The sequence below is a fragment of the Colletes latitarsis genome, chromosome 12 (assembly GCF_051014445.1).
Source record: "Colletes latitarsis isolate SP2378_abdomen chromosome 12, iyColLati1, whole genome shotgun sequence".
In the NCBI taxonomy this organism is placed as follows: Eukaryota; Metazoa; Arthropoda; class Insecta; order Hymenoptera; family Colletidae; genus Colletes; species Colletes latitarsis.
In genome coordinates this window covers 23,656,232-23,683,172 of record NC_135145.1, presented here as the reverse complement: position 1 = coordinate 23,683,172, position 26,941 = coordinate 23,656,232, and the positions used below count along the sequence as shown (strand labels likewise).

At 41.8% G+C, this 26,941-nt stretch overlaps 1 protein-coding gene across 14 annotated transcripts in view; it reads left to right on the top strand.

Annotated features, from left to right (window-relative positions):
* Positions 1–17,707, top strand: part of LOC143348878 (ELAV-like protein 2) — a 44,192-nt gene extending 26,485 nt beyond the window's left edge. For 4 of the 14 annotated variants that reach the window (XM_076779568.1, XM_076779567.1, XM_076779569.1 and 1 more), the window contains exons 3-8: positions 942–1,045; positions 1,702–1,855; positions 3,297–3,335; positions 5,003–5,261; positions 7,493–7,534; positions 11,785–17,707. In XM_076779568.1, coding sequence (XP_076635683.1) covers positions 942–1,045; positions 1,702–1,855; positions 3,297–3,335; positions 5,003–5,261; positions 7,493–7,534; positions 11,785–12,109 — 923 coding nt within the window. In that variant the 3' untranslated portion in view covers positions 12,110–17,707. The remainder of the gene's footprint in view (positions 1–941; positions 1,046–1,701; positions 1,856–3,296; positions 3,336–5,002; positions 5,262–7,492; positions 7,535–11,784) is intronic. The other 10 variants (XM_076779572.1, XM_076779571.1, XM_076779573.1 and 7 more) reach the window with 10 other exon arrangements.
* The last annotated feature ends 9,234 nt before the right edge of the window (positions 17,708–26,941 follow it).

Here is a 26,941-nt window from a genome sequence, read left to right as displayed (position 1 = left end):
ATGTCTCCTCATCCTCGACATACTCAACATTCTCAAAGTCTTCGATCGTTCCAAGTGGTTCTCCTTTGCTTTGAAAAGGTGTAACGTGCGTCGAAAATGAATTTTTAGAACATTTACCCATCGATGTGCACGATTATTGTTGCAAGGGTTCTCGAGTTTCGAACGATTGCGCAATGTTGTGATTTTTCCTTGACTAGAGGCTGCATATTCGGCGCGTAATTCAACGTAATTTGTACGCGCGTACGCGTCTGGATTCCGTGCGTTAGTGGCCGGCGTAGCACGTGCGCGCGGACGTCGCGACGCTATTTCGAGCGGCGAAGTAGCGGGGGCGTCGTTTGCTTTTGAGGCTCCGCTGCTTTATATTCGACCTCGCGATCCTCAGGGCCGTACTGCATCTCGAGCGTTTCCTGTTTTACAAAAACATCGCTGCTGACAGCGCGCCTCCTCAATGGAACATTCAAAATTAGCGCGCTTTCGCGCGTTTACGAACTTTTTATCCAACAATGTTTCACCATACGAAATTCCTCTCTAATTATTACTCGTATCGAGGTCGTAACACACGAATTTCTCAATACGATTCCATAAGGGTGAGTTTCAACTCTTTCCAATTCATTCGTGACGCCATTTTGTTTCCCTGAAAGCTAATTATTTATCGTTTTAGACCTTGGAGGAAGTCTCACGAAATATTTGCTAATTATTCGTCAAGAATTTCTCGATAAGATTCCATAGGGGTGAGTTTCGACTCTTTCCAATTCATTCGTGACGCCATTTTGTTTCCCTGGAATTATTTATCGTTTTAGACTCTGGAAGAAATTCTGAGATACTCGTCAGAGATTGTCGAAATACAAAATGGCGCCTGATGGTTGGAATAAGAGCCCCCTTCGTGTTTCCTGAGTCTCAAGAAATCGTCATCGAAGTTCGTTTGCACTCTTCTGTTACAGGTCAAAGTTTGGGTTATGGTTTTGTTAACTATCACCGGCCGGAGGACGCTGAGAAGGCCATAAACACGCTCAATGGTCTTCGTCTGCAAACCAAAACGATCAAGGTTCGTTCTTCCTGGATGTCCCGAATAAAAAAATGTCTATTTATAAAGATTGCGTTCGATTTCTTTTAATTATAAGTTAGACTTTAGTCTCGATCGTCGAGAAACGTTTTTGTGAATCGTGGTCATCGATCAGTGTCGTTCTTTATTCATCCAGAAAGAGATAGTAATGAAATTAAGATTACAAATTAAATGGCGCCATTTTAAAACGTGGAAAGGCGCGGTAAATTTTGATTTTAAATCATGAATGGATCATTTTAGTCACTGTAGTGGTTCTCAACATGGAGAAATGCGTTGTAAAACATCTTGTTAACTGAGGTTATCGATCAGTGACGTCCTTTATTTGTAGAAAAAAAGAAATAGCGATTAAATTAAATGGCGCCATTTTGAAACGTGAAAAGCACGATAAGAAGACATATTGTGAACTGAGGTTATCAGTCAGTGTCGTCCTCTATTTAAAGAAAAGAAAATAGTAATGAAATTAAGATTAAATAAAATGGCGCCATTTTGAAACGTAGAAAGGGAGAGTAGAGTCGTAGAAAAGAGCGGTAAATTTAGATTTTAAATTACGAGTGGATCGTTTTAGCCACTTTGGTGGTCCCCCATGCGTCGAATAGCGTTTGATTTGATAAAGATTTAACAATGGCTGGTTTCCCCAGGTGTCGTACGCGAGACCGAGCAGCGAGGCGATCAAAGGCGCGAACCTTTACGTCAGCGGTCTGCCGAAGAACATGACGCAACAAGACTTGGAGAATCTGTTCTGCCCTTACGGCAGAATCATCACGTCGCGGATACTTTGCGACAACATCACCGGTGAGTTGTCGTACGTTGTCACTTGGCAGTAACGAGGATCGTGTTGACCAGTTAGCGAAAACGCCCCTGCGGGGGAAAACGAGGCCCCCCGAGGCCCCGAGAGGGCGAAACAGACAATTAAAAAAAAAATGGTCCGATAAAGCAAAGTCTTAAATGTTCCGAGAGTCTCTGAAAAATCTAAAAATAAAACCGAGGAACGAATGTAGTTTCGGTATCGGTGCGAGCCCAGACTCGCGATCGAGCGAACTTGCGTGTCCGATCGAGGATCGACAAAGAGAGTAGGCCATGGGGTTCTAGTCGTTTCACGTGGGGTGGATCGGTGCGTCTGCAATCAGAATATGCTCGTCGAGAAACGAGTCGAGAGTGAAAAAAATCGAGTTGTAGCCAGCAGCGAACGAAACACTGTGCTTTCGCTACTTTTGCGTTACGTCGATTCGATCGAATCGGTTTCACTTTGATTTGCTTTTATATTTATTTCTCTATTTTTTGTTTTCTCGAACGACCAGAGAGGATATTTCGTAATCGAGAGGTGAAACACACGATCGCAGGTGGACTTGTTTTGCGATAAAAAAATAAAACCTCTGCTTTCGTTTATCGGGTTTATTTATTTATTTGTGTTGCGTTATCAGCGTTCTGTTTACATATCCTCAGTTGTACGCACAAGCCTCATGGCCTAGCACCCTCTTGTTTTACACGTATAATTCTTGATTTCTCTTTTTTCAAATTTAACTTTATTTTTATTTATCTTAATTCGAACGGGTCCGTTACTTTTTTCGCCGCTTCCTACGTTTTATTTTTTCTCACGTTCCAACACTGGCATATTTTCTATGTTACACACGCCTCAGGACGCGCTACCATCCCTTTTTTATTTTCTCCCTTCGTTGCTGGTTTGCTTTTCACTATGTTTTTCCACAGCGCGGTCCTCGATCCATACTTTTTAGCCTCTATTTTAGTTCTATTATTATTATTATTTTCGTTTGTTTTTCAGTTCAACCTCGAGTATGTTTGTTTTCTACCGTTTCACGATGCGTTGAGAATTCTTGCATACTTAAGGCTGAAGAGAGAAATAGCGTAATTAACACAAAGACTCGCTCGCCCCTTATTCATCTCATCCTTTTTTGGGTTGTTTAAAAAGAATTTGGAATATTGGTTATGGAACGTCTTTTTTCTCTTTCGTTGGCGTTGAATCGTGTATCTTTTAATTTAAATCGCGGTATTCAACGCTAAGCCGGAAAGAAAAAGCGTCGCCCGTCGATGTTTCGTCGTCTTTGCGTATATCTTCTTATTATCGAACTCTCTTTCCATTTTCTCGTCACGTTCTCTTTCGTTTACCTTCGACTATCATTTGTCGCATCCCTCCGTCTTAGAATCAGGGGCGAGCGAATCGTGTATGCTGCCAGTTGAATTTTAACGTGATATGATTTTTTCCGTTTCTGTTTAGTTCGACAGATTCTGACCGGCGGCGGAGACTATTTGCCCGGTACGTAACTCATACAACTCTCTTTTCTTTTCCCTCATTCACGTTCGAGCTGAAACAAAAGCAGCCGCTATTCATTTTTTATCAAACGACTATTTTCTTTCTTTTTTTTTTTTAAGCTGATTGCATTTAATCTCTTAAGGATCGAAATTTTTATTTTCAATAGAAAGAACAGAGGGTGAACTTTGGTGAAACTCTCTGGGTTCTCCTATGATTTTTTATTTTTTGTTATTTTTCCTATCGGCTGCTTTGTTCGCGCGATCACGTTGCAAACAGTTACGATCCAAAAAGTTCCTCCCGAGCGCCGTTTTTGTTTCTTTACGCTTTTTGTCGTTATTATTTATTTTGCGACCGTGGTCTCGATTACAGCGTATCGTTCTTTTCGTTCCCCTTTTACCGCGTCGTCGACTCGTCCTTTCGCGGGTAAAAATAAAAAAGATACTTGGCTTTAAATGGCCAGGGAAACCACACTCGATCGGTAACATACGGCGAAAAGACGCTCGCTCGAGAACACGACGTAAAGAAACGAATCTGCGCGCACCGAGCCACTCGATCTAGAAAACCGCATCAACGACGGATTCTAGCGCGATGTTCGTCGTTGATCGCGGCGATGGATAGTACGCCACGGTTCAAACGACCGGAGAAAGGTTCGTTAGCGTTCGAATAGATCGTTAAAAAACCAACACGTCGACTAAAATGAGGCTTTCACGCCACCCCCTCCGGGTTCTTCCGGTTTCTACCACACGGAGACTTCCGGCGGCCATTTTGGAGAACTCCTCCTCTTCACCAGCATTGCACTCTCGATAGGTTTCACTTACATTGCAGTCCTTCTTTTGATTTAATAATATTTACTTTGCTTTTGAAAATGGAGCAACCAACAGTCTTAAATGGAAGGATAATATGTATATTTTGGTCAATATTCTTCTCAGTATTCAGTCTTTCTTTATATAAATTGCTAATAAAATTTAGGAGTAACTTTAATTTTGAAACAGGAGTGACAATCTTAAATAGATGATAATATGAATATTTTGTGTAATATTCTTTTCAATAGTCAGTCTTTCTTTTAATTAGAATAAATAAATTGCTAATAAAATTTAGGAATAACTTTAATTTTGAAAAAGGAGTGACAATCTTAAATAGATTATACTATGAATATTTTGTTCAATGTTCTTCTCAATAGTCAGTCTTTCTTTAAATTAATATATACAAATTGCTAATAAAATTTAGGAGTAACTTTAATTTTGAAACAGGAGTAAGAATCTTAAATAGATGATAATATGAATATTTTGTTCAATATTCTCCTCAATAGTCAGTCTTTCTTTAAATTAATATATATAAATTACTAATAAATGTAGGAGTAACTGTTGAAAAAGGAGTGGGGCAGTCTAAAATAGAGTGCCTATACATTCCCAAATTTTTATTATGAATATCCTTTTAATATCCTTGTAATTTTGCTTTGAAAGAGGAGTGACCAGTCTTAGATATCTAAAATAAAAAGGTGGGTTAAATAAAAATAGTAAGAAAGAGGGTTGCAATGTTGGCGAAGCTTGTAAATGAAGTTGTTGAGCCCCGGAAGTCTCTGAGAGTGGGTGACCGCGTAAGACGTGGAAGAACGAACCCCGAAACGAGAGGGGAACCCCGTCGAATAACCAGCTGACCGATTCCGACAGGATTGTCGAAGGGGGTCGGTTTCATAAGGTTCGACCAGCGGGTCGAGGCCGAGAGGGCGATCCAAGAATTAAACGGTACCATTCCGAAGGGCTCGACCGAGCCGATCACCGTCAAGTTCGCCAACAATCCAAGCAACAACAACAAGGCGATACCGCCGTTGGCCGCCTATCTGGCTCCGCACGCGACCCGACGATTTGGCGGCCCGATCCACCATCCAACCGGCCGCTTCAGGTACATTCCACTGTCGCCACTATCCAGGTACCTACTCGCCTCTACTCGCTCTACCCAAAGATCTCTCTCGTCTCTTTTTCTCTATTTTTCTATTCTATCGTGCTTTTCGTTTCCTATTTTACGTTTCGTTTCGATTTCTCTCTATCTCTGTCTCTCTCATTCTCTTCTCGGTTCATTCGTTATTCCGTATCGTTCGATAGATACTCTCGAACGCAGCCTCGACGCGCAACCGGTCGATTGGTACTCTCGCGATAGGTCGATCGATCGATACCCCCGGAGAGTCGATCTATCGCTCGACTGAAATTCCGTACCCTTGAAAAATTCCATCAAAGTCTTATCGAACCTTTTATAAAACTTTGAACAGAATTTTTCGAGAGGAGACTTCTGTTCTTTGTAATAACGCCGATCGACGAAAGTATCTAGCGATCGTTCGATCGTATCTTTTTCCTGGTTTAACGCACTCACCGTTTGAGTACCTGAGTACACTGCAGGCTCCTCCTTCTGCACCTCATCTACCGTACATGTTTCATTACATATTTTCGTTTTTTTTATTAATTCGATCTAACGTTCGTACCCTGGTGCATGTCACGTTGCGTTTACGTGTTTGTCCCCCAAGCGTGTCATCTTCATCAGAATCGCTTACGATTTCAGTTTGCGTGATTTTGTTTTTCTCACGATCGTCAGGACGGTGCCGGGTAATAAAGAAATTTTCCTCGAATCTCGATACACTCGCGACCATCTAAAATTAATTCTCTTCTTTCTCCGAAGACAATCGCCACGTGGAAGGGGGGTAATCGATGATCGATTCGTAAAAAGCAGAGTAAAAATGTACGGGGGAAACGATAGAGTCGAAACAGGTGCGACAGCCGAGCACTCGACGGGAAGCCTTTCAATCGAACGCGAACGATCGATGTTTCGATATCAATATTTCAGCGACACGACGAAACGTTGCGTATCAGGTTTAATCCGATCGGGAGGCACGTGGTTCCGAAATTGCTAATGCCTTTATTTTTACCTTTTTTATCGTCGACACCTGCGATCGTTCCCTTAATTTATCTTACGTTCTCTGTTATTTGGATATTTTTGAATTTACCGATCCTTTCGAGAAACTACTCCTCCCCCACCGTTCCAGATTCCACCCCCCTTTCCCGACCAACAACGAGTGGTACAAGGTGGTCTCTAAATTAGATACTAATTATAGTTAGAAAATATAGTTGTAAGTCCGTCGGTCGTGCAAACAAGTCACGTTGATCGAGCCGTCGTGCGAAAAGACTGATCCTTGACCACTCTGGAAACATGGAGGAGCAAGGCACACACAAACGTTCTGTTATTTCTGTAAGTTTTGTTGGTTTTTATCCTCGCGATCCACGGTAAGGTTCATCAAGCTTCAATTAGAAAAATAAAAATAAATGTTTACCGATCTCTCGAGTTCTTGTACCGATTTTTTTTTTTTTTCAAATTCTCTGCGTTTTGAACGTTATCGTGGACCGCGAGGCTGACTAAAAATTCGAAATGGAGTTGAGGAACGTCGATAACGATCGGTAAAGCTTCTCGCCTCATCTTCAGTTCCGCGTACACGCGCGTATATGCACGATAGCCACGATCCTCGCCATTATTTAAACGATGACGACGATTAACGAGAAAATTAGGGCGATAGAAAATCCTCCCGGAACGTCGAGCTTCTTACAAGTCCGTCTGTAAGGTCCAATACCGGTGAAATTAACGCGGAATAAATAAATTTATGAGAGTTCGTTCATCGATCTCTCGATAAATCGTGCATCGTAAGTTTTTAAATTGCGCTTTGGCTTTTTGCTTCGCCTCTATTGTTTTTCCAATCTCCCATAACGATCTCGATTTCACCGACAGTTTGATTTTCCGCTTTCCTCTTCTTTTATTTCGTGCCATATACCCACCATCGAAAGAAAGTTTGAAGCGTTTGGAAGCTCCGTTTCTCTGTTCTCCCCTTTCCCCCTCAGTCTCACTTCTTCCTTCACTTTTTCTTTTTTTTTTTTTTTTTTTATATATCATTTCTTACGTTTTACTCTCGCTGTATTTTCCGTTCTCTGTCTTGTCTTTGTCTGTCTGTCTGCGTTTTAATTTTCCCAATTAACGAGAAAAGCAAACGGAGAGGCACCATAGGTGGTAGTTCGGTGAGAAAAAAAAAATATGGAAGCGACACACACTTTATCCCGACCTTTTTCTGGCTCGTTCCCGGAGTATCTCTCTTCTTACGTTGTTCTTTTTGTGTTTTGTTTTAGCACTGGCAAGGCCATGCTTGCCATTAACAAAGGCTTACAGAGGTCAGTATTTTTTTCGTTACTACCACTACGTTCCCTCCCAGTTTTTTCGTTTCGGATTGATTTTTTTCGTTCTTGTTGTGTGGCTTCGTTCTGTATCCTCCCACATGCTTCGTGTTAAAAATTTCATACAGTCTACCAATAAGTTCCTTTAGAAAGGAAAAGTAGACTACAAGGAATAATAAAATAAATATTTTCCAACATTGCCCGGGTATTTATTTGATTTGTAATATATTTATTCTCGCCTGTAAATTATTTTAATCCTGTATGAAACTTTTAAGGCTCTTTCTCACTTTTCGTCTCACGCTTTTCTATTTTCTCTCGTCTCTCTTCCCCCCCTCGTTTAATTTTCGTTCGTGTCTCTTGAGTTGTCAGCCTTGATACGTTTCTCTGCCCACGAAATGTCACCGAGCATACGCGTTAACGTTCTTTCGAGAGGTCGATTCGGTCGATCGATCGGCAGAATCGATCTTCTTCTTTTCGTATCGAGTATCGATATATATCGATATATCGAGAGAAATAAAATGAGAAACGAGTCGATGTAGTCGCACGGACTGTACAGACGGATTACGAGGGATCTTTCTGAAAAGAAAAATCCATAGATCGTCGCGATCTTACTGCGATTTAGTTACACGAAATCGCAGTAGACTCGAATCAACGTTCCTCGACAGGCTTCGCATTTTCTTCTCCCTTATTTTGTTGTTTCTTTTCTTTCGTTGTCTGTATAAATCGATTGTGACTCGAGATCGTGCACCAGCGATCGCTCTCAATATCTATAGATTCATTCAAATAAAAAGAAACGTCAATTGACTATAAAATGCGACAAGTTTTAGTTATTTTCTTTCTATACGTAAATTATCACGCGATAATTAGTTTTTACACGCATTAAGTATTACGATTAGACTATAATTTATTGCTGGATTGCTGGATGCACGATCTCACAAAAGAATCGAACTCACCGAATCGTAGATATATTTTTCGTTTTGGCGCACATACCGCAAAAGAATCGCACTCGATCGTTTGAGAACGATGGACCAACGGTGTCTTCGACTTCCGGTGCCCAGAAGAAACGACTATAACGTTCGAATAATTGCGAGGTCGTTTCCCCATACCACGCTCTGGAAGTTTCAGGCAGAGATGGGCAATTTCAAAGAAATAAATTCGTACAGAAAATAAAATAGTATTTCTTATACAGTAAAATTCCGATTATGTGGCATACTCGAGACTGAGGTAATGCTGGGATATCAAATGTGTCGGATAATTGAACTATATCTACATATGAAGTGATAAAAACCAGGATTATCATATCTCACATATCATATTTTCGGTAAAGAATTTTTTTCTCGAAACTGAGTAGGATTTCGAGGGTATGTGTAATGACCAAAAATGATTGTAATTGACCCCTTCAACTAAAAATAATTTTTTTAAATCGATTTGAAATTTTTTAATTTTGTCGAAAAATTTCACAACTTCTCGAATTTTTTTCTCGAAAGTGGGTAGGATTTCGGGGGTATGTCTAATGACCAAAAATGATTGTAATTGACCCCTGCAACTAAAAATAATTTTTTTAAATCGATTTGAAATTTTTTAATTTTGTCGAAAAATTTCACAACTTCTCGAATTTTTTTCTCGAAACTGAGTAGGATTTCGAGGGTATGTGTAATGAACAAAAATGATTGTAATTGACCACTTCAACTAAAAATAATTTTTTTAAATCGATTTGAAATTTTTTAATTTTGTCGAAAAATTTCACAACTTCTCGAATTTTTTTCTCGAAAGTGGGTAGGATTTCGGGGGTATGTGTAATGACCAAAAATGATTGTAATTGACCCCTGCAACTAAAAATAATTTTTTTAATACGATTTGAATCTTTTCAATTTCGTCGAAAAATTTCACCTAATCGAATTTTTTTTTCGAAAGTGAGTAGGATTTCGGGGGTATGTCTAATGACCAAAAATGATTGTAATTGACCCCTTCAACTAAAAATAATTTTTTTAAATCGATTTGAAATTTTTTAATTTTGTCGAAAAATTTCACAACTTCTCGAATTTTTTTCTCGAAAGTGGGTAGGATTTCGGGGGTATGTGTAATGACCAAAAATGATTGTAATTGACCCCTTCAACTAAAAATAATTTTTTTAAATCGATTTGAAATTTTTTAATTTTGTCGAAAAATTTCACAACTTCTCGAATTTTTTTCTCGAAAGTGGGTAGGATTTCGGGGGTATGTGTAATGACCAAAAATGATTGTAATTGACCCCTTCAACTAAAAATAATTTTTTTAAATCGATTTGAAATTTTTTAATTTTGTCGAAAAATTTCACAACTTCTCGAATTTTTTTCTCGAAAGTGGGTAGTATTTCGGGGGTATGTCTAATGACCAAAAATGATTGTAATTGACCCCTGCAACTGAAAATAATTTTTTTAGAACGATTTAAAATTTTTTTTTTCGCCGAAAAATTTAGGCACCTACCCCCTGTCGATTTTCCTTAAAAATTCCTTTTTCATTTTTAGTAATTTTATTTGACGCCCTACAGAAAAGTTGTCTAATACTCTTTTGTAGGTACCAATGAGCTCTACTTCACAAATAAATTTCATCAAAATATATTCACTATTACAGAAGTTATGGTCATTTAAAGATTGGACCATTTTTATGAGGTTTTTCTCATTTTTCGGGGTCAAGGACCAACTTTTTGAATATTTTTGCGATTTGTACATATTCTCCAGCAAAATACGCGTAGTTTGCTTTTTTAAACATTAAAATCGTCCAATCCGTTCAGAAGTTATGACGTTTTAAAGATTCGCATGAAAATTCGGGCAGACATTTCTGGCCAGAAATGAGATTTTCGGTAAGGAATTTTTTTCTCGAAGCTGAGTAGGATTTCGGGGGTATGTGTAATGACCAAAAATGATTGTAATTTACCCCCGCAACCAATAATAATTTTTTCAAAATGATTCAAAATTTTTTAATTTCGAAAAATTTCTCCACGGTACCCCCTGTCGATTTTTCTTGAAAATTTGTTTTTTATTTTCATTAAACACAACTATGGGTGCCAGATAATCGGAACTCTACTTTATCTTGATAATTGGCCCATTTCTGTTTTCAGGGATACCAATTCTCGTAATTGTCGCGCGAAGAACTCCACCCCTGAGCAATTTTCTTTTCTAAAAATCGTAATTAATCGATATTTTTATGTCTTTTATTTCGAAGAAATTTACGAAGGAAAAGGAGACGCTTGTTAGGGGTTGAGTTCGTCCCCGCGTCATTAAGGAAAAACCACCCCCGACCAAGACGACGCGTGTATATACGCGCGTGTTTGTATGAAAGTCGCGGTTCCTAACGAGCGTTTGTAACGAATGTGTACGTAATTACTGTCACCACCCCGGCACTATACTGAAAACTCACTGAGATGTACCCTATTTTAACGCGGCTGTGACCACAAGCAGGTACGTAGATACACTTTTTCTACGTCTGTAAATATACTCTACGTTCACCACACACCCGTCGATGTATTCAGTGTTCGTAATTTCCGCATGTCGATTAACGACCGTCCACGTTGCATGTTTACCGCCCCGGGTTTTCTTTCAGTTTTCCCTTTATTAATTAAAATTTCAGCCCGTCGAGCCCCCACGTACGGAGTTGCTCGTTCGCGACTTGCATGACGATCTTTTCTTTTCTGTACTTTATTTCTCCAACGAGGCAGTAGCGTTTCTATGTTTTTTATTATTAATTTTTTTACGATAATTCAAGGTGTAAATGGTTTGAACCCTTGCACGACTTTTGTTAGCATCTCTCCTCTCAATAATAATTACTGTCTCGCAAGACAACGCGAACCTCGATGTTTCTGGGTTCAGTCGCCATTTTGTTGGCCGTAGACTATCGCTTTTTATTTAATTTATAACAAAAGATGTATAATTAAACATAGATGACTTTTGAAGAAAGAAATTGTCTAAAATCGTTTATCTCAATATCTGCTTATTAGTGTTTCGGGGGTTGACATCGAGTAGAAGTTAAAATATAAATTTTTATTTTATTTGGAATCTATTCGGATTCAGAAATGTAATGATATGGATGTTAAATGTGGAGATTAGGAACATGTATGGATCCCATGATTCCCGTCGTTTTTGCGCGCGTAATTGAGATCGCCGTAAAGCGAAACCGTCGTTTTCGGTGGAATGCTTGGAACGACGGCGGGGGATCGATGGCCTGAGTGGCGCGAATCGTCGATGGGTGAACGTTTTCGACTGTTTCAGGTATAGCCCGCTAACAGGCGATCTATTGGCGAACTCGATGCTGCCCGGACACGCGATGAACGGTTCCGGCTGGTGCATCTTCGTCTACAATCTCGCCCCGGAGACCGAGGAGAACGTGCTGTGGCAGTTGTTCGGTCCGTTCGGCGCCGTCCAGTCGGTCAAAGTGATCCGCGACCTGCAGACGAACAAGTGCAAGGGATTCGGTTTCGTGACGATGACCAACTACGACGAGGCGGTGGTCGCCATACAGAGCCTGAACGGTTACACGCTCGGTAACCGGGTACTCCAAGTCAGCTTCAAGACGACCAAGAGCAAGGCGTCGTAGGACAAGCAACAACAACGCAAACAACTCCACGCAACGACAGCCACGAACGCGAACACGGGTTCGAATTCGAGTTCGAACACGAGCACGAACACGGACACGAACACGAACACGAACACGAACACGAACACGGATCTAACTACGACCACGAACACGACCACGAACACGAACACGAACACGAACACGAACACGAATACGAACACGAACACGGACGTGATCGTTTCATCGACCGCCGCCACGGCCTCGGGGACGTCCGCGACCGCCGCGATCGCTGTGATCACGACGCCATCGCCGAGGACCGTCGAGGCGCTCGCGGCAATCGCGCATGCTTCCAGTAAGAAGATGGACCACCAACCGAACCAACTAAATCGTTATCGCGCCAAGGGGACGGTGCACCAATTGGCGCGAAATTACGCGTACTTGAACGACTTGATAACTTGCGACGATCTCGATATGCCGGACGAGAACAGGTTGCCATTCTGCATCGACGAGGACGGATGGGGCTCGAGGTACGGGACCGGGACCGGTATCGTTAGACCAGGATACGACCACGACGAGGAGATCCTGTACGTCGATCGGCTACGATGTCGCAGAACGCTCAGCCGTGAGAAATAAGACGGGGTGAGAGAGAGAGAGAGAGAGATAGAGGTTCGATGTGCAAACGTGCACGTGTGTGTGTATGGCGAGATAGAGAGGCGTGAGTATGGGTTACGTGCTGCGTGTGTGCGTGTGTATGTATGTGGCAGAGGGGGTAGAGTTCGGGGGTCGAAGAGGAAACCGACGGGGCAAGTAGATCTCGTAGACCGTGGCTGCAAGACAACCTGTGGAGGAACTTGACTTTTTCTTTCCGTTCTGCTCCCTGTTGTCCCTCTCTTTTTCCGGGCAGCTCGACACACGGTAGCTTTGCAGGCCCTTCCGTAGCGTGTGGCGAACGAAATTGTATTCTAATTCTGCTGAAACCTCTTCTAGGAGAAGCTCCAACGCCTCGGACGAAGAAGCGCCATCTAGAACAGTTACTAAGGAACTCCTGCATCGGAGAAAGGTGCATACGTTTGTACGAACGTTTCTTTTACTGTTTTTTTTTTATGCAGAGTCCCACGCGCCACGGAACGCCCTGTATTTGTATAATAATACGTGCGCTGGTGCACAGGGGGGGTAGTTTCCGGCGAGGATCGATGAAAGTAGCACGAGGGCTGCGTAGAACACGGGGGTGGACGGAGAAAGATACGATCTCCGGTGAGCGCGCGACACGCGAGAAAGGACACGGAGTCGCGGCTTCCGGTGCTCGTTTCTTTTACTCCTCCGCCCCCCTGCACGACACCAAAGAGTCACCGACGTCAGGCTGTGAGCATGAAAAACGGAATTCGACGCGGAAATAACGAGCATCGATCGACGAGGTTCCGGAATTGCGAACTTCCGAGCCACGTTCCTCGGCTCGACCGGAAGCGGAGGATCGTTGGAGGTCGAGAACTGCGCGGGAACGTGGCTTTCCACGCCTTTCCGATCGAATTCCCTTCGCAGTGATCTCATCAAAGCCACGGTCCCGCGTTTCGAGGACGTGGCTGCAACCCCTTAACGCTCGGATTCATTTCAAGGTTTCCTGACACGCACAGATCATTCGTCTTCTGAGGTTGTGGGAACGTACATTCTGCAGTTTCGGGTGGTCCACGTATTTTTAACGGGAGGAAGAGAGAAATAGAAAATATAACCACGGTTAAAAATCGTGTACGATATATTTTATAACAGGGCAACACAGTTTTAGGTTCTCGATTATTAAAAAGAATAATAGCACATGCCTGACGGCGCGAAGGAATAATCAATCTCTAAAGTAGACGACAAGGCACTATAAGAACCAAGACTGAACTAAAGTATCACTGGTTTGTTCATTCGATGTACAAGGATAAGCGGCCAAACTGAAACAAACGAGCGTTCAGGGGTTGAGACAATTCTAAACGAGGCATCTCGCGTTTAAAATGGTGGACTAAAAGAGCGAGTGGGTGGTTGTAGTTTCGGGGAAAAAGGACGAGAGCGAAGGTTGACTTGTATTGTCCACTCAAACACGGAACGTCCACGAGGCAAACCGGGTCAAACATCATCAGTCTACGTAGAAACGATATTTCTATTTCACAGTATAAACAAAGAGGAAGGGAAATGAAAATTGCACATTGTTCGAATGTGTTTGAACGCGTTTGAACTGGATCTTATCGCGTCTGTGAACGTTCCGTGTCGAAAATGGACGATGTGGATCGAGTTTGATGCGAAAGAAAGGATGGACAGGCCGTGAGCGAGAACGGGACGGGGACAAGATCGATCGATCGATCGATCAGCGAAGTAGTTCTCTCGCGCACGACTTACGAAACCAAAGAAAAATTTAAAGGGAGAACGATAAACGTACTTAAATCTTAATCATCCGTATCTAAAATCCGTAGTTGAATTTAAGACGTCGACGAGTACCGGAAAGACGAAGTATATTATCGTACGCTATTTAAGAAGATACTTTTTAGGGGCTCACGTGCATACGAGAGATCTCGATAGATCCCGCGATAATAAACGAGGACATCGAGACGCTCGACCCGAGTTTTTACGTCGTTCGTTACGTAAAACGCAGCTGTACTTTTCGTTGCTAGTCAAGCTCTTGTACTTCTCTGTCGGTTCTGTCCAAAGAGATCCGCAGCTGGTCGCGTTGGTCAAACGCGAGGACCTTATTTTCATTATTTGTTTTTCTTTAGTTTTCTTTACGTATAGGCGAGATGTGTTAGCTATAGTACAAAGTGCATTCTCGAGCGCGCAGTCTGATTTTACCGGAGCTTTTTCTCAAAAATAGTCCCTTCGAGTGTGCACCGTTTCGTAGGAGCCTCGTTGGCGCCTTTTATTTAAAAAAAAAGGAACGCGCTTGCGCGACAGGGATAAAAGGGAACCGCCGTTTCGCGGCCGAAATACTCCAATTTTTATAAACGCCGAACGGTTCGTTCGCTTCTTTTCTTTTTAAAAATATAAAGATAAAAAAAAAGATAAAAAAATAAAAAAAAAAACAAGTCTAACGTACAAAACGATATTCGATAACGAGATGTGCTTGCAATATTATCATCGTACACGCTCGAGACGGTGCACGGTCAATGTGATACAGATCGAGAGACAAACGAGATCCCATCGATCGTCGCAACGCGTGTCTAGTCTACGTGCAAAGAGGCGCTGTACGCCGCTAAACGCGAGTAAACAACTCTCCACAAGAAAAAAACGACAGATCTTTTTAGAGTATTAAGGTTAATCAGACAGGATCGATAAGAAGGCGCGATTTAGGCGGTACGATGCGTAAGGTAAGCGAAACCGGTGTCGCTCGCGCGAATCCCAACGACTAAAAGATCCGGAACAAAGCTTGGAGAATTTTAAACGGCAACTTAATATAAAAACTATCGTGTATTTGATAAGTACACGCAAGTTTTTTCTTGTAAAAATCATTGGATTTTGAAAACTTTGGTACGGGACAAATTAACGCCAATTTAATTTCGTTAATTGCAACCCTGTTATACTCTGGAATGTCCCCTGGACGAATCGGCTTAACGCAAATGTAGACCAACGAATTCTTGGCGTTTTGAAATCTCCGCGCGAGGAGTCGTAGTTCGATCTCTGACCGGTGGCGCGCGAGTGTCGCGTCGTTGCGGCGAAGCGCGAGCGAACGCGGGTTTGTGAGTACTTAATCGCGAGTAAAGCGACAATTTCTTAAGCTCTTAGATTTAGTATATTTACGTGAGAGAGAAGAAAGCGTAGCGTGTATATGTTGTCCTATTTATGTGTACCTTCTTGTGTCTAGTCCGGGAACGAGGAATCGGGCCTCGCGCGACCGTGAAAAGTGAAACGTGAAAATGGCGGCGCGAAGAGGCCCGCATTCGGGTTTCCCAATGAAACGTAATTTTGAACCTCAAGCAACAAATGCTATCAGCTAAGATTTTTATTTTATTTATTTGAACCCCGGTCGTTGGACTCGTTTCGCGCCGGGGCGAAGAGGATCTCGATGATTAGTGCAAATTATTATACACTGTCCGACGATGCAGTGGCGTCGCGGCATGCATTGGCGTAGAGGCGACGCGGAGAAAAGATTCGATCGAAACGATCCGCCCTTCGCTCTTGAGAGAGGGTCGAGATGGACGTTTTATTGGGCGATGGGAAACCGGAAGTCGAGTATTGGAATTTTGTGGAACGAAGGGCGAATCGCGCGTAAGAAAATTTCTCCGTGACTTAGGGTGCGATTCTTACACCACGTGCAGTTACATTTACTATTATAAACAATTAATCTACTCCTTCTCATAATTACTATCAGTATATTAATTACATTTATTATTCTGGTTATTATTATTATTATTATTATTACCATCGTCATCGCCATTATTATTATTATTATTATTATTATTATGATTATTATTATTACTATTATTATCATTGCTATTAATTATGATCGTATATATTTTTTGTATCTCTCGTCTAGTAGCTACGTGTAACCTTAACACCTTATTACTACTTACTCTCATACCATCAACAAAGTGAACAAAAATTCTTACACTATTTTACTTTTAACAATCCGCTATCGCTATTTTCTTACCACCCTCTATATAACATTACTTACTATAACTATCACCACCACCACTACTTGCTATTATTACTATTACTACTACTACTACTATTACTACTACTACCGATTATTTATTTATTTATTTAATTATTATATAACATAACAAAAAATTATGTTTTATTTAAGGATTAAACTGATTTGTGTTTGGTTCGAATACGTCGTTCGTTTTATTTCGATTACTTGTTTCAGTTGCCACCAACGGCCCACCCATCCGACAGTCATCCACCACGGTGCATCTACATATTTCTCCATCCCCGATATCTTCTTCCCGACATTCCTCGTTACTCAGACTGACTAGTAAGATAAACGACACGCGTGTGTGCGTGGGTGTATATACTCGAACGATTCGCCCGGGCCTTCTGATCGCACGGTTCGTACAATCCAATTACAATTACGTTATAATTCGTTGCAATTGGGTGTGTATCTCGCCAAGTACCGGAAGAATCGAACCTTTCCGGTGCCAGTCGACGTTTAACTTAACATTTAAACGAAAACTGACAACGAACCAGCGAAGACGGAAGGCTCGCGACGCTGGAGGACAAGACTATCGAAAACGCCGCCATTTTGAGACGAGAATATGGCGCCACGGTGAACTTACGAACTACGTTGAAGGTCGTAGGAGGCTGTGGAGGAATATCTCTGTGGAAGATTCGAAAGGGGATGAGACACAATTCTAGCGTTGTTTCTTCTCCTCTTTCGAGAGGAGCTGCTCAGTTTCGCGCACAGTAAACGGAAACCCTAAACGCACAATACGGTTGGAGAGCAAGAGCCACACGTTCCCGCTGATTTAGCACGCGCCCTGTCCCGTTCTTTCCGGGGAATTCCCTGTAAAGATGAGTGATCGAGAGGAGTCTGTGAGAAGCTAGAAGAGTGTGAGCAAGAAAGAAAGAGAGAACTGAGAGATGGGTAACATCTAAACTTATAAACCTATATTACCAAATATGGCTATTAGATATTACATTATGTGCATTGTATTTTCAAGTAATCGTTAGTTGCATCGCTACGACGACGACGACGATCACGAGTGCTCATCGTCGATGACTCTGAAGGAGGAAACACACAACAAAGGGCCAACGAGAACCTTCTAGGGTTGCAACCGGTTCGAATTCCCCGCCAGGATCGCGCTAGTTACGAAACGCAACGCACAATCGCGCTGTCCGCGTCGCTCACAGTCGTCGTGCAGCTCGTGGTCGTCGACGGTTCGTCGTTTCGTTTCGTCCCACAGTCGGCCATCTTTGATCGACGATGTTTGCGACAGACAACGACAGGAAACGATATTAACGATCTCCGATGGCCGCGAGCCGTGAAACCAGAACAAAAAGGGTAAAAAAATCCTCTTCCAATTTGTACCGAAGCGACACGCATACCGCAGAGACTGAGACTTTAGGCAAAGATAATTAGCAACGATCGCGATACTCTGCCCCTAAACTTCCAGGGCGCCAGAGATCCTCGAGGATCGTCGTTTACGTTTTATCGGTGGACTTAGAGAGTCGAGCAAGAGCGTTAGAACTAGCGTTTAGGATAATCCGGGTCGAGAGGACTCTCGATCCTCGTCGCCAATATTTTAGCGCGTCGTTAACGACTCCGCGAGTCGGGGAGGAAGACGAGAAATAGGCTACGGGACATTTTGCATACGCGTGTGTACTTTTTTTCTTTTCTTTTTTTCCACGCTCCTTTCGGTATACCGCCTTTAGGAATCTCTTTGGTACGTTTCGTCGGTTTCTTCTTCGATGTATCCTCCGGTTATCGCGATTTCGATGTCTTCGATCTTTCTGGAGGTTTGTTTTCTTCGTAAGAGAAAAGAATGGTCGCTCGAAGAGAGAGGCTGTCCGTCTTTTCTTTCTTGGGTTAGGGGTAGCCGTTTCTTCGATCGTAAAGGCGGTGTACTCGATCCTCCGGCGAGCAGAAAACCAAAGAGCGGGTGGGGGAGGGGGGAAACGTATGAGTGAGTGAGAGGATAGCGAGTGGAAGGGAGGAACAAATGGGAATTGGCGAGAGGAGTGCAGTTATCCGGGTGCGGGAGGATGGAAATTATTTTAAACGCAAGTCAAAGAGAGAGAGAGAGACACTGTCGCGGCAGCAAAAGCAGCTCTAGCTCACCGTAGGCCTAACTAAGAAAAAGATGAAAAGTATTTATATACTAAGCTAACTAATTAACAGGGCGAGAAAGGGAGAAAGTTGAGAGATTCCTGACGAGCGAACAAAGACTAAAGAGAACGAGAGAGACTGATCGCGTGAGTGAGCACGAGAGACTGTGAGAGGGGTATGGGGGAAAAATAAAAAGAAAAGAAAGGGGTAGAAAATAACTTAAAAGAAAAAAAAAAAAGTACTCGAGAAATTTACTCCGAGGCGAGTAAAACACAACGATCAACAAAAACTGATAAACTACTCTATAACAAAAGACGAAAAAAATTACAAAAAAAAAAAAATGGCGAAAGGGGAGGTGCGTGGGGGTGGGGGGGATACAGAGGGGAACGACGTGTGTGGAAAGAAAGGGGTGGGGGTGAGACGGAGAGAAACAAGGGAGGGGAAAGATGGGGCAGAGGGGAAGAAAAAGATAATCTATAATCTTCTGTACATGTTTTGATTATTCTAATTATTAATTATCGTAAACTTATTATAATAACTATTAATTAATTAAATTAATTGATATCTATGGAACTGTATTTAAACGACAAAAAAAACGTTGTAGCTAGTTTGTCAATGGGTGTATAAATATTTAATTACGATAACTCTATAGTGATACTAAAGATGAAAACAAAACAAAACAAAAAAACAGACAGAACAAACATACAGAATACAAGGAAGAGAAACGAATAATAAATAAAAAGAAAAAAAAGAAAAAAAAATAAGATGTGCGTGAACGAGAAGAACGAGTAGAGTACGCGCGATGCTGCATGCGAGAGTACGAGAGAGAGACAGAGAGAGAGAAGCAAAGGCGAATGTTGTCTGAATATGCGACGAAAACACACACACACACACACACACACACACACACACACACACACACACACACACATATAAGCATCGAGACGATACACAAAGCACATGTAAAATTTATTCAAAACTCAGAAAAAAAAAAACGAGGAAAAGCGAGGGAAACAAGAGGGGCGAGAAACCTGTGCGGGGATGTTTAAAAAAACGATTCAATATTTTGGGAATTTGGGGGGGGGGTGGGGCTGCTCGAGAAACAGCCCCCCAGGATATTAAAAGGGTGTCCCGGGGAATTGGTTTATTTCCTGGACACGCGGTGTGAGTTTCACGGTGCTTCGTGGGGGGCTTCTTCCGTTTCGTTTCCTTTTCGTCGTCGCGCGTTTTTCGTTTCGAGAATTTCGACTCGCGAAACCTTCGTCGATGATCAATCATTTCTCTAAAAGCGTCGAACTTTCCGTGCCCCGTGAAAAAGACTCGAAACCCTATCTAGCGCTTTCTCCAGTCGGAAACGAGACCACTTCCGTTTCCCTTTTCTTTTTTTTATATATATATTCGCGCTCGAGCAGCGACTCGATTCAACCCTCGAGGAGCGAATCGAGCCCTCCTCGGGGCTGGGGTGCGAAATTTCTTTCGAGAACGGTTCGTTCATTCGTCTCGTGCTCTGACGTCAGAGTCCAGCGTTTTTCCTTCTCTTCCGGTTGCCTGAAAAGAGATGGTCGCCATTTTCGATTGTAAGAATCGGCGGGGTAGAAGGGGTTATCGAATAATTGGCGGAAGAACTATATTTGGAAGGGGAAACGCGAGTCGACCGGAAGTTCCATCCGTGTTTTGAGCGAACGGGTCGTTTAAATAATTTATATTTTGCCGAGAAAAAACGCTTCGTTGACCGGGGGACGGGGTTTGGGGCGGTGGGATTTCTTTCAATCGATATTTTTAGCGAGTTGACGCGATCGAGAGACGGAAAGACTGTCGGCAATCAATTGCTCATACCGAAACGCGATGTATAAATTATTTAAAAGACGGCGACGAACGCGATCGGCGTCGTCGTCGCGTACGATCTAGAATCCGGAGACAATCGAACTCGTTGCTCCGCGACTTATCGACCCTCTAACCTCGATACTTCTCGAATTCGACTAACGCGTTGCATATTTAAAAAAAAAAAGAAAAATCGAATTAAAATTAGAACGGGGAAAGAAAGATCGGTTCGAAGTTTCGATTTCTAGATCGATCCTCCAGGAAGAAGTAACTTTCGCTTAGAGTGTAATTCTAAATAGACTATAATTTCTTCCAGGCTGGTGTCTCTTTCCTCCGTGGACACGTTTTTGTAACGGAAACAGCGACGATTAGAGGGTCGAGTGCTGTCGATAATGCGCAATTAGGACGATCGACGCGAAGCGGAAGTAGGAAGGAAGGCGTTTCAAGAGAGGTGCTTGCTAGATCTCGATGATCTCGTAATATCGAAGATACATTCCATCCGAGTACGAGGGCTCTCGCGCGGAATATAAGACTTCCTGTTCTCGTCTACGACTTTTTCCATTCCGAGCTGCTCGTTTCGACGCTTCAAAACCCTTTTGTCTTTCTTCGCTCGCGACGCGGATCTTTGTTCTGCGTCTTTTTGACCCGTTTCATGCCAATTCGAACTCCACGCGGTAGACATTTTGTTTTTCTTGTAAAATGGAATTAACACTAGAACTAATGGTCAGAATTAAAATTATAAAAATGTTACTTGACTAGATCCTTTAAAGTGAACCGTTCTACGAGGGAATAAATAAACATTTCCATCGCATTATCTATCTATTAATTCCTTTGCTACAAACAAACACGCATAGTTCTAGTGTTAATATAGCCTGATAAAGGTATTGAAGAAGTTTGAGGCAGTGAACGGGTTAAAAATGGCGACTGTCGCGGTGAAAGAACGCGTTCTTGAATCTTTCCTGCAAAGATCGAGAAACGTTTCTGATAAGGTAGACGAGAATCGTCGAATTTCTCCACATTCCAGGACGCTCAGGCCCTCGAGGTACAAAAGTTCGCGATAAATCGTATATTATATTATACGCGTATCTGATTATCGATCTCGAACGGAGCCATCGCCAAAAGACAAATTTAATCCTTTCCTATTGAAAGGATCCGGGGCATTTCTATAGGGAATCGTATGAAAGTTTATTCGTCGACAGTATTAAGATTATAAAGGGGAGATCCCCCGAAAGGATCGACGGACTCGGATAGATCTCCGCGCTCGCGGTTGTCTCGGTGATTCCGTAATTACTATTATAATACCAGAGATTTTACCATTACGATATTATAACGTTGTATGTGTTATAAGTGTTCATAAAAAAAAAAAAAGTGAAGAGTTATTATCACCCAGGATGAAAGGCAGTGCAATACAATTTTTGTCGTTCGTCGAACGGAAACAGCGAGAGAAGAGAATGATACGAAGAAATAAAAAAAAAAGAGAGAAGAAGAAGAAATAAATGGAAATATAAAAACGAAAAACCGCGCGGATCCTTTATTTCCGGATGGACGGACGAAGCATAGAAGAAAGGAGAGGCGACGAGAGACGCTGATTTCCAACGGGATCACGATCAAAATCACGCGAAACAATCTGTCCGACTGTTACGAATTGTCTTTAGAAAACGTTTTACAGCTTTAATGGGAAACAACCGTAGACGTAAGCGAACGGAGGGTACTAATTAAACGAAAATAAATAATACTGATAATAAAAAAAAGAAAAAGAAAAGGGAAAAAATACAAAAAAAAAGAGATAAGAAATTTAAAAGAAAGAGCGTAATGAAAGGGAAGAAGAACGAACGAGAACGCGAGAAAAGCACATATATGTTTACATATTGGTTCATCCGTTACCCTGAAACTTAACGTTTTCTCGATTAAGAATTTTTCTAAACTTAAGGAAACATCCGATTTGTTGCTTCGACCACGATTCGATACTTCCGTTCGCGACTTCTCGATTCATTTACGTCTGACTGCCGCGCCGTGGCGCTTCGATCGATCAATCGATGTTCCGATCGACCACGACCGTATCTCGAAAATCTCGGTTCTTTCGTCGGTCGGGTCGATCCTCGCTAATCGATTCGCGATCGATCGATGCTTTCTCTTCCGTTTCGTTCGACTCGTGTTTAGCGTGGTCCGATATCTCGTCATGTAAATTAAGAATGTGATACGCGATATTATATTGATAGATCGATGAGCGAGACCGGAAACGGAAACTATTGGAACCAATTTTGGTAGACGCCAGCGTTCGTTTATCGTCGAGAGAAAAAACGATCGATTTCTCGAAACAACAGTCGAACCAATGAAATCCAAAAAATCATAGGCGAATGGAAACATTTCTCTTCGAAGCGTAAAGACTAAAGAATCGCGTTCTTTTCTATCGACGATCGATCGGCGTTGGTGTTGCTTATTTAATTAGACTTCGGATGAAAACGAATTGAATATTGGTGCGTTTTAGCGCCGGCGAGCGAAAGAGAGGAAGGGAGAAACGAAAGAATTTGGACTGGAATAAAAGGGGGAACGAACAGATTTTCTTCGTAATTTTTAATCGAGCCGACGAATCAGGACGATGGAGAGAAGAATAGAGGAGGGGAGGAGTGAGATTTTCGATCGAGAAAAGGAGCGTACACCTGCGTCGTCGAGGCTGATTGTAACGAACCGAGAGAAAAGTCTGATTATAGAAGCGTGTTACGAACGAAACGAAAACGAAAGATAGTGGGAATCCATAGTCGAAGAGGAGATAGAAACGCGGACGTTGGACGTCGTAGACGCGATAAGGGGGCGATAAAAAAAAAAAAAAAAATACACAAAGAAAATAAAACGCGGATTATAATAGAGTAATGTATTTTATGACGGGTTTTAATACGGTATTGATAGCGATATTTAACTGTAACTGATAAATAAAGGCGCTATTTAAACGTGGGGAAATAAAACGAAAAATAAAAAAAACGTAAGAACGTCACACGGTAATGGTAAACTATAAACGCTACTATAAGGATAACGATTTACGCTAGGCGATAGACGTGCGATCGACGTCGAGACAAGGAAAGAGTATGGACGGAAGAGTTATTAAAAAAAAAAAATGATAGGAAACAACGGTGATCAATATCAAATGGAACAAAGGAAACGCGGAGGCTTTTTACTTTGATATTCGATTGGAAACGTAGACATCTCGGTTTACCTTTTGTCGGTTTGTTTTCGGTCGATTACGCGTACGTGGGACTGAATCGCATCGGGCGGGAATCCCACGCGAATGTACGATTTAGAATTTAACTCTTTTTTTAAAAGTATCTCGAATTTTTCTACGAAAACACGAGACGTCGAAGGGGTTAAATTCGTTTGATTCTCGCCCGAGGCTTCGATGCTTCCAGTAAATCACTCGGGAAACGATTCCACGAATTATACCGTACGTTCAAACGCTGAACGATCATTCTGTGTGCATAATAACGTTATCAACGGACATACCGCACGAGGGACTGCACAAATCATAAGTGATAATAAATAAACGACGACGTTATCGTCGGCCAGAGAGGAGAGACTATTCGAAATTTCGAAATTCGCACGCGAGAATCGTGATAGATCGGATAATTAAAAACAGGACGTACGATTTAAAAAAAAAAAAAAAGTATAGCGATTATTTATTAATTAAACGAACAAAATTTAGGGTGGGAGAGAGGGTGGTCGAAGGGGAAAAACAAGTGGGTAGACAAAGTAAGACTGACCGCGGATTGGAAAGCCAGGATCGACGAGGAGTAGAAAAATTTTTTGGAGAAGCGAAAACCCCTTTGCAGGGGGGTCGTCTTTCTTTGCTGAGAACATTTGGTCCGTGTCCGAACGGAGCCGTCGAAAGAAGAAACATCGTGGAGAAGGAAAGGTCTCTTCTCCGTTAGGAAAGTTTTGCCTGCGTCTGATCATGCACGGGCTACTACTACTGTTGACCGTACGCAGGCCTAAGGTTCACGCATCGACCAACAAATTCGATACAACCGAGCTTCTTCCTGTTTCTATTATCTCGTTAATATCGGAAAAGAAAATGAAAATCGATTTCGGACCGTTTTCAGTTTGACTAGATTAACAAATTCGTCCACGGTGCGACTGGCGCTCAATTTTATCGATTGTATCGATTGTATCGAGCGCCAGTTGCGACCGGTCGACGCAAAGACACGATCGTGAGAAAGACGAAGCAGAAATCGAACGATTTCTTTTCGAGCTTCTGTGGACGATAGCCGAGGGAAAGATACATTTCGTTTAATTTCTTTCTTTGTAACGTTAGACCTTTAGCAAAGAGCACCTCCGATCATCAGCGTGGCCCCGACGAAATTATTTTACGAGGATCTAATTTCGCGGGGAGCCGTCGCCGCGAAGGATACCGTGTAATCACTGTTACCATCGATCCATCGTGAATCGATACATCGACGTCCGTCGACCCATCGATTCACGGATCGGTCGATTCTGTTGGAAACGTCGCGCCAGCAGATTACTTAACCTCTTAAAGAGTAGAATCTCAAATGACTAGCGCTCCCGAACGGAGTTAAATCGGTATTTCTTTATCGAGTGTTTCGCGAGTATACTTTCTTCGAGTACCTTACGGGGCCGAGCACGGGTTTTATTTACATTCGTCTAGGCGCGCAACCGCGGAATAAATCTAACCTATATACGTGTATCTGTATTTAATTATCGTCATTTATCCATATTACTGTGTACTTATCGCATGATTATTAATTACTTACGCGTATTATTTATGCAACTACAAATAGGTATCCATTCAAGTATTATGTGGAAGTTAGATATATCTATATACACATTATATTACATTATATTATTATATTACATTATATTACATTATATTATATTATATTATATTATATTACATTATATTGTATTACATTACATTACATTACGACACATGTATTTCTCACGTGAAATTTTCGAGCATCTCGTAAACACCGCGACGGCTATTGTTGTGCAACAACAACTATATATACCATATATGGGCGTGCTTTTTAAGAGGTTAATCGGGATACCGATTTTTAATATGTAGTTCAGAGCAAGAAGCTTCCTCTACATGCACACATATAACACATGTCCATGTACACGTTCATGCATACATGTACACGCATACATACGCGAAATCCGTACTTGTTAGTTCAAATCGATACCTCGAATCGCAATCGAAATCGAAGTTTTGAAAATGTTTCTTATACTTTCGAGGATCGATACATCGATTTCTTTCCAAGCCGGGCGACGTTTTGAATTTTCAATTGAAATCCGAGGTTCGTTCGAACTAAAAAGAATATATCACGAATCCAGGCGGACCGATTTTTAACGGAGAAACGCAATTTTTCTCGTTTCGATCACGACACGTAATAACAAGTTCCCATATCGATATTCCATCGGGACATTCTTCGTCGTTGCCTCAATATCTTTCAGCGTGAAACTGATTGCTATTAAAACACGAGTTCACGATCTTGAGGCAACGAGTCAAGGATATGTCGAGAGGATTTACACGAAGGTGCAAATGACACACACCCACACACACACATACGCAGCACGAGCAATACAAATTAATAAGACATACTTTCGCGCGTTCAAACTCCGAGAAAAAAAAAAGAAATTATAGAGGAACGTGCGACATAACGAAAAGAGGCTCTCTAATCGACGTAAAAACTCATTATAGTCACACGCAACAAGTACAAACATACATACACAGGAGAAAAAAAAAAAAAGAATAAAGGGGAGACCATCCACGCACACAGAGGCACACACATAACGATAATTTAAAAAAAAAAAAAAATATGAAAAAAACAACATTCTCGAGAACACGTGCGCGCCATCACAATTGTTGATATAAATTGCGATCCATGATTATTACTATTTACGATATAATTATTATCTTGCATTGTCTAGTCATACGTTATTATTGTATAACTAACGATATTAATTATTAATTAATCTGTACTACCTAGTCGCATTATGTGTTGCATAAAAGAAAAAAAAAAAAATTATGAAAATTCCGAAGGCGAAAAATACGGAAGAAGGAGAGAATGACGAGAGTGAACGAGAGAGAGAGCAAGAAAACGAGCATGAATGAACCCGAGAAAACGAGGGATGAGTGGCTAGAGAGAGAGAGAGAGCGAGAGGGAGAAAGAGAGAAAGAGGTGATGATTATGACGAAATTTTTCGGTGATTAAATTGCGAAGAACGACGGATGACGATGATTTGGTGATGATTGTGGGCGATGAATACGGTCGTGATTACAACCGAATGAT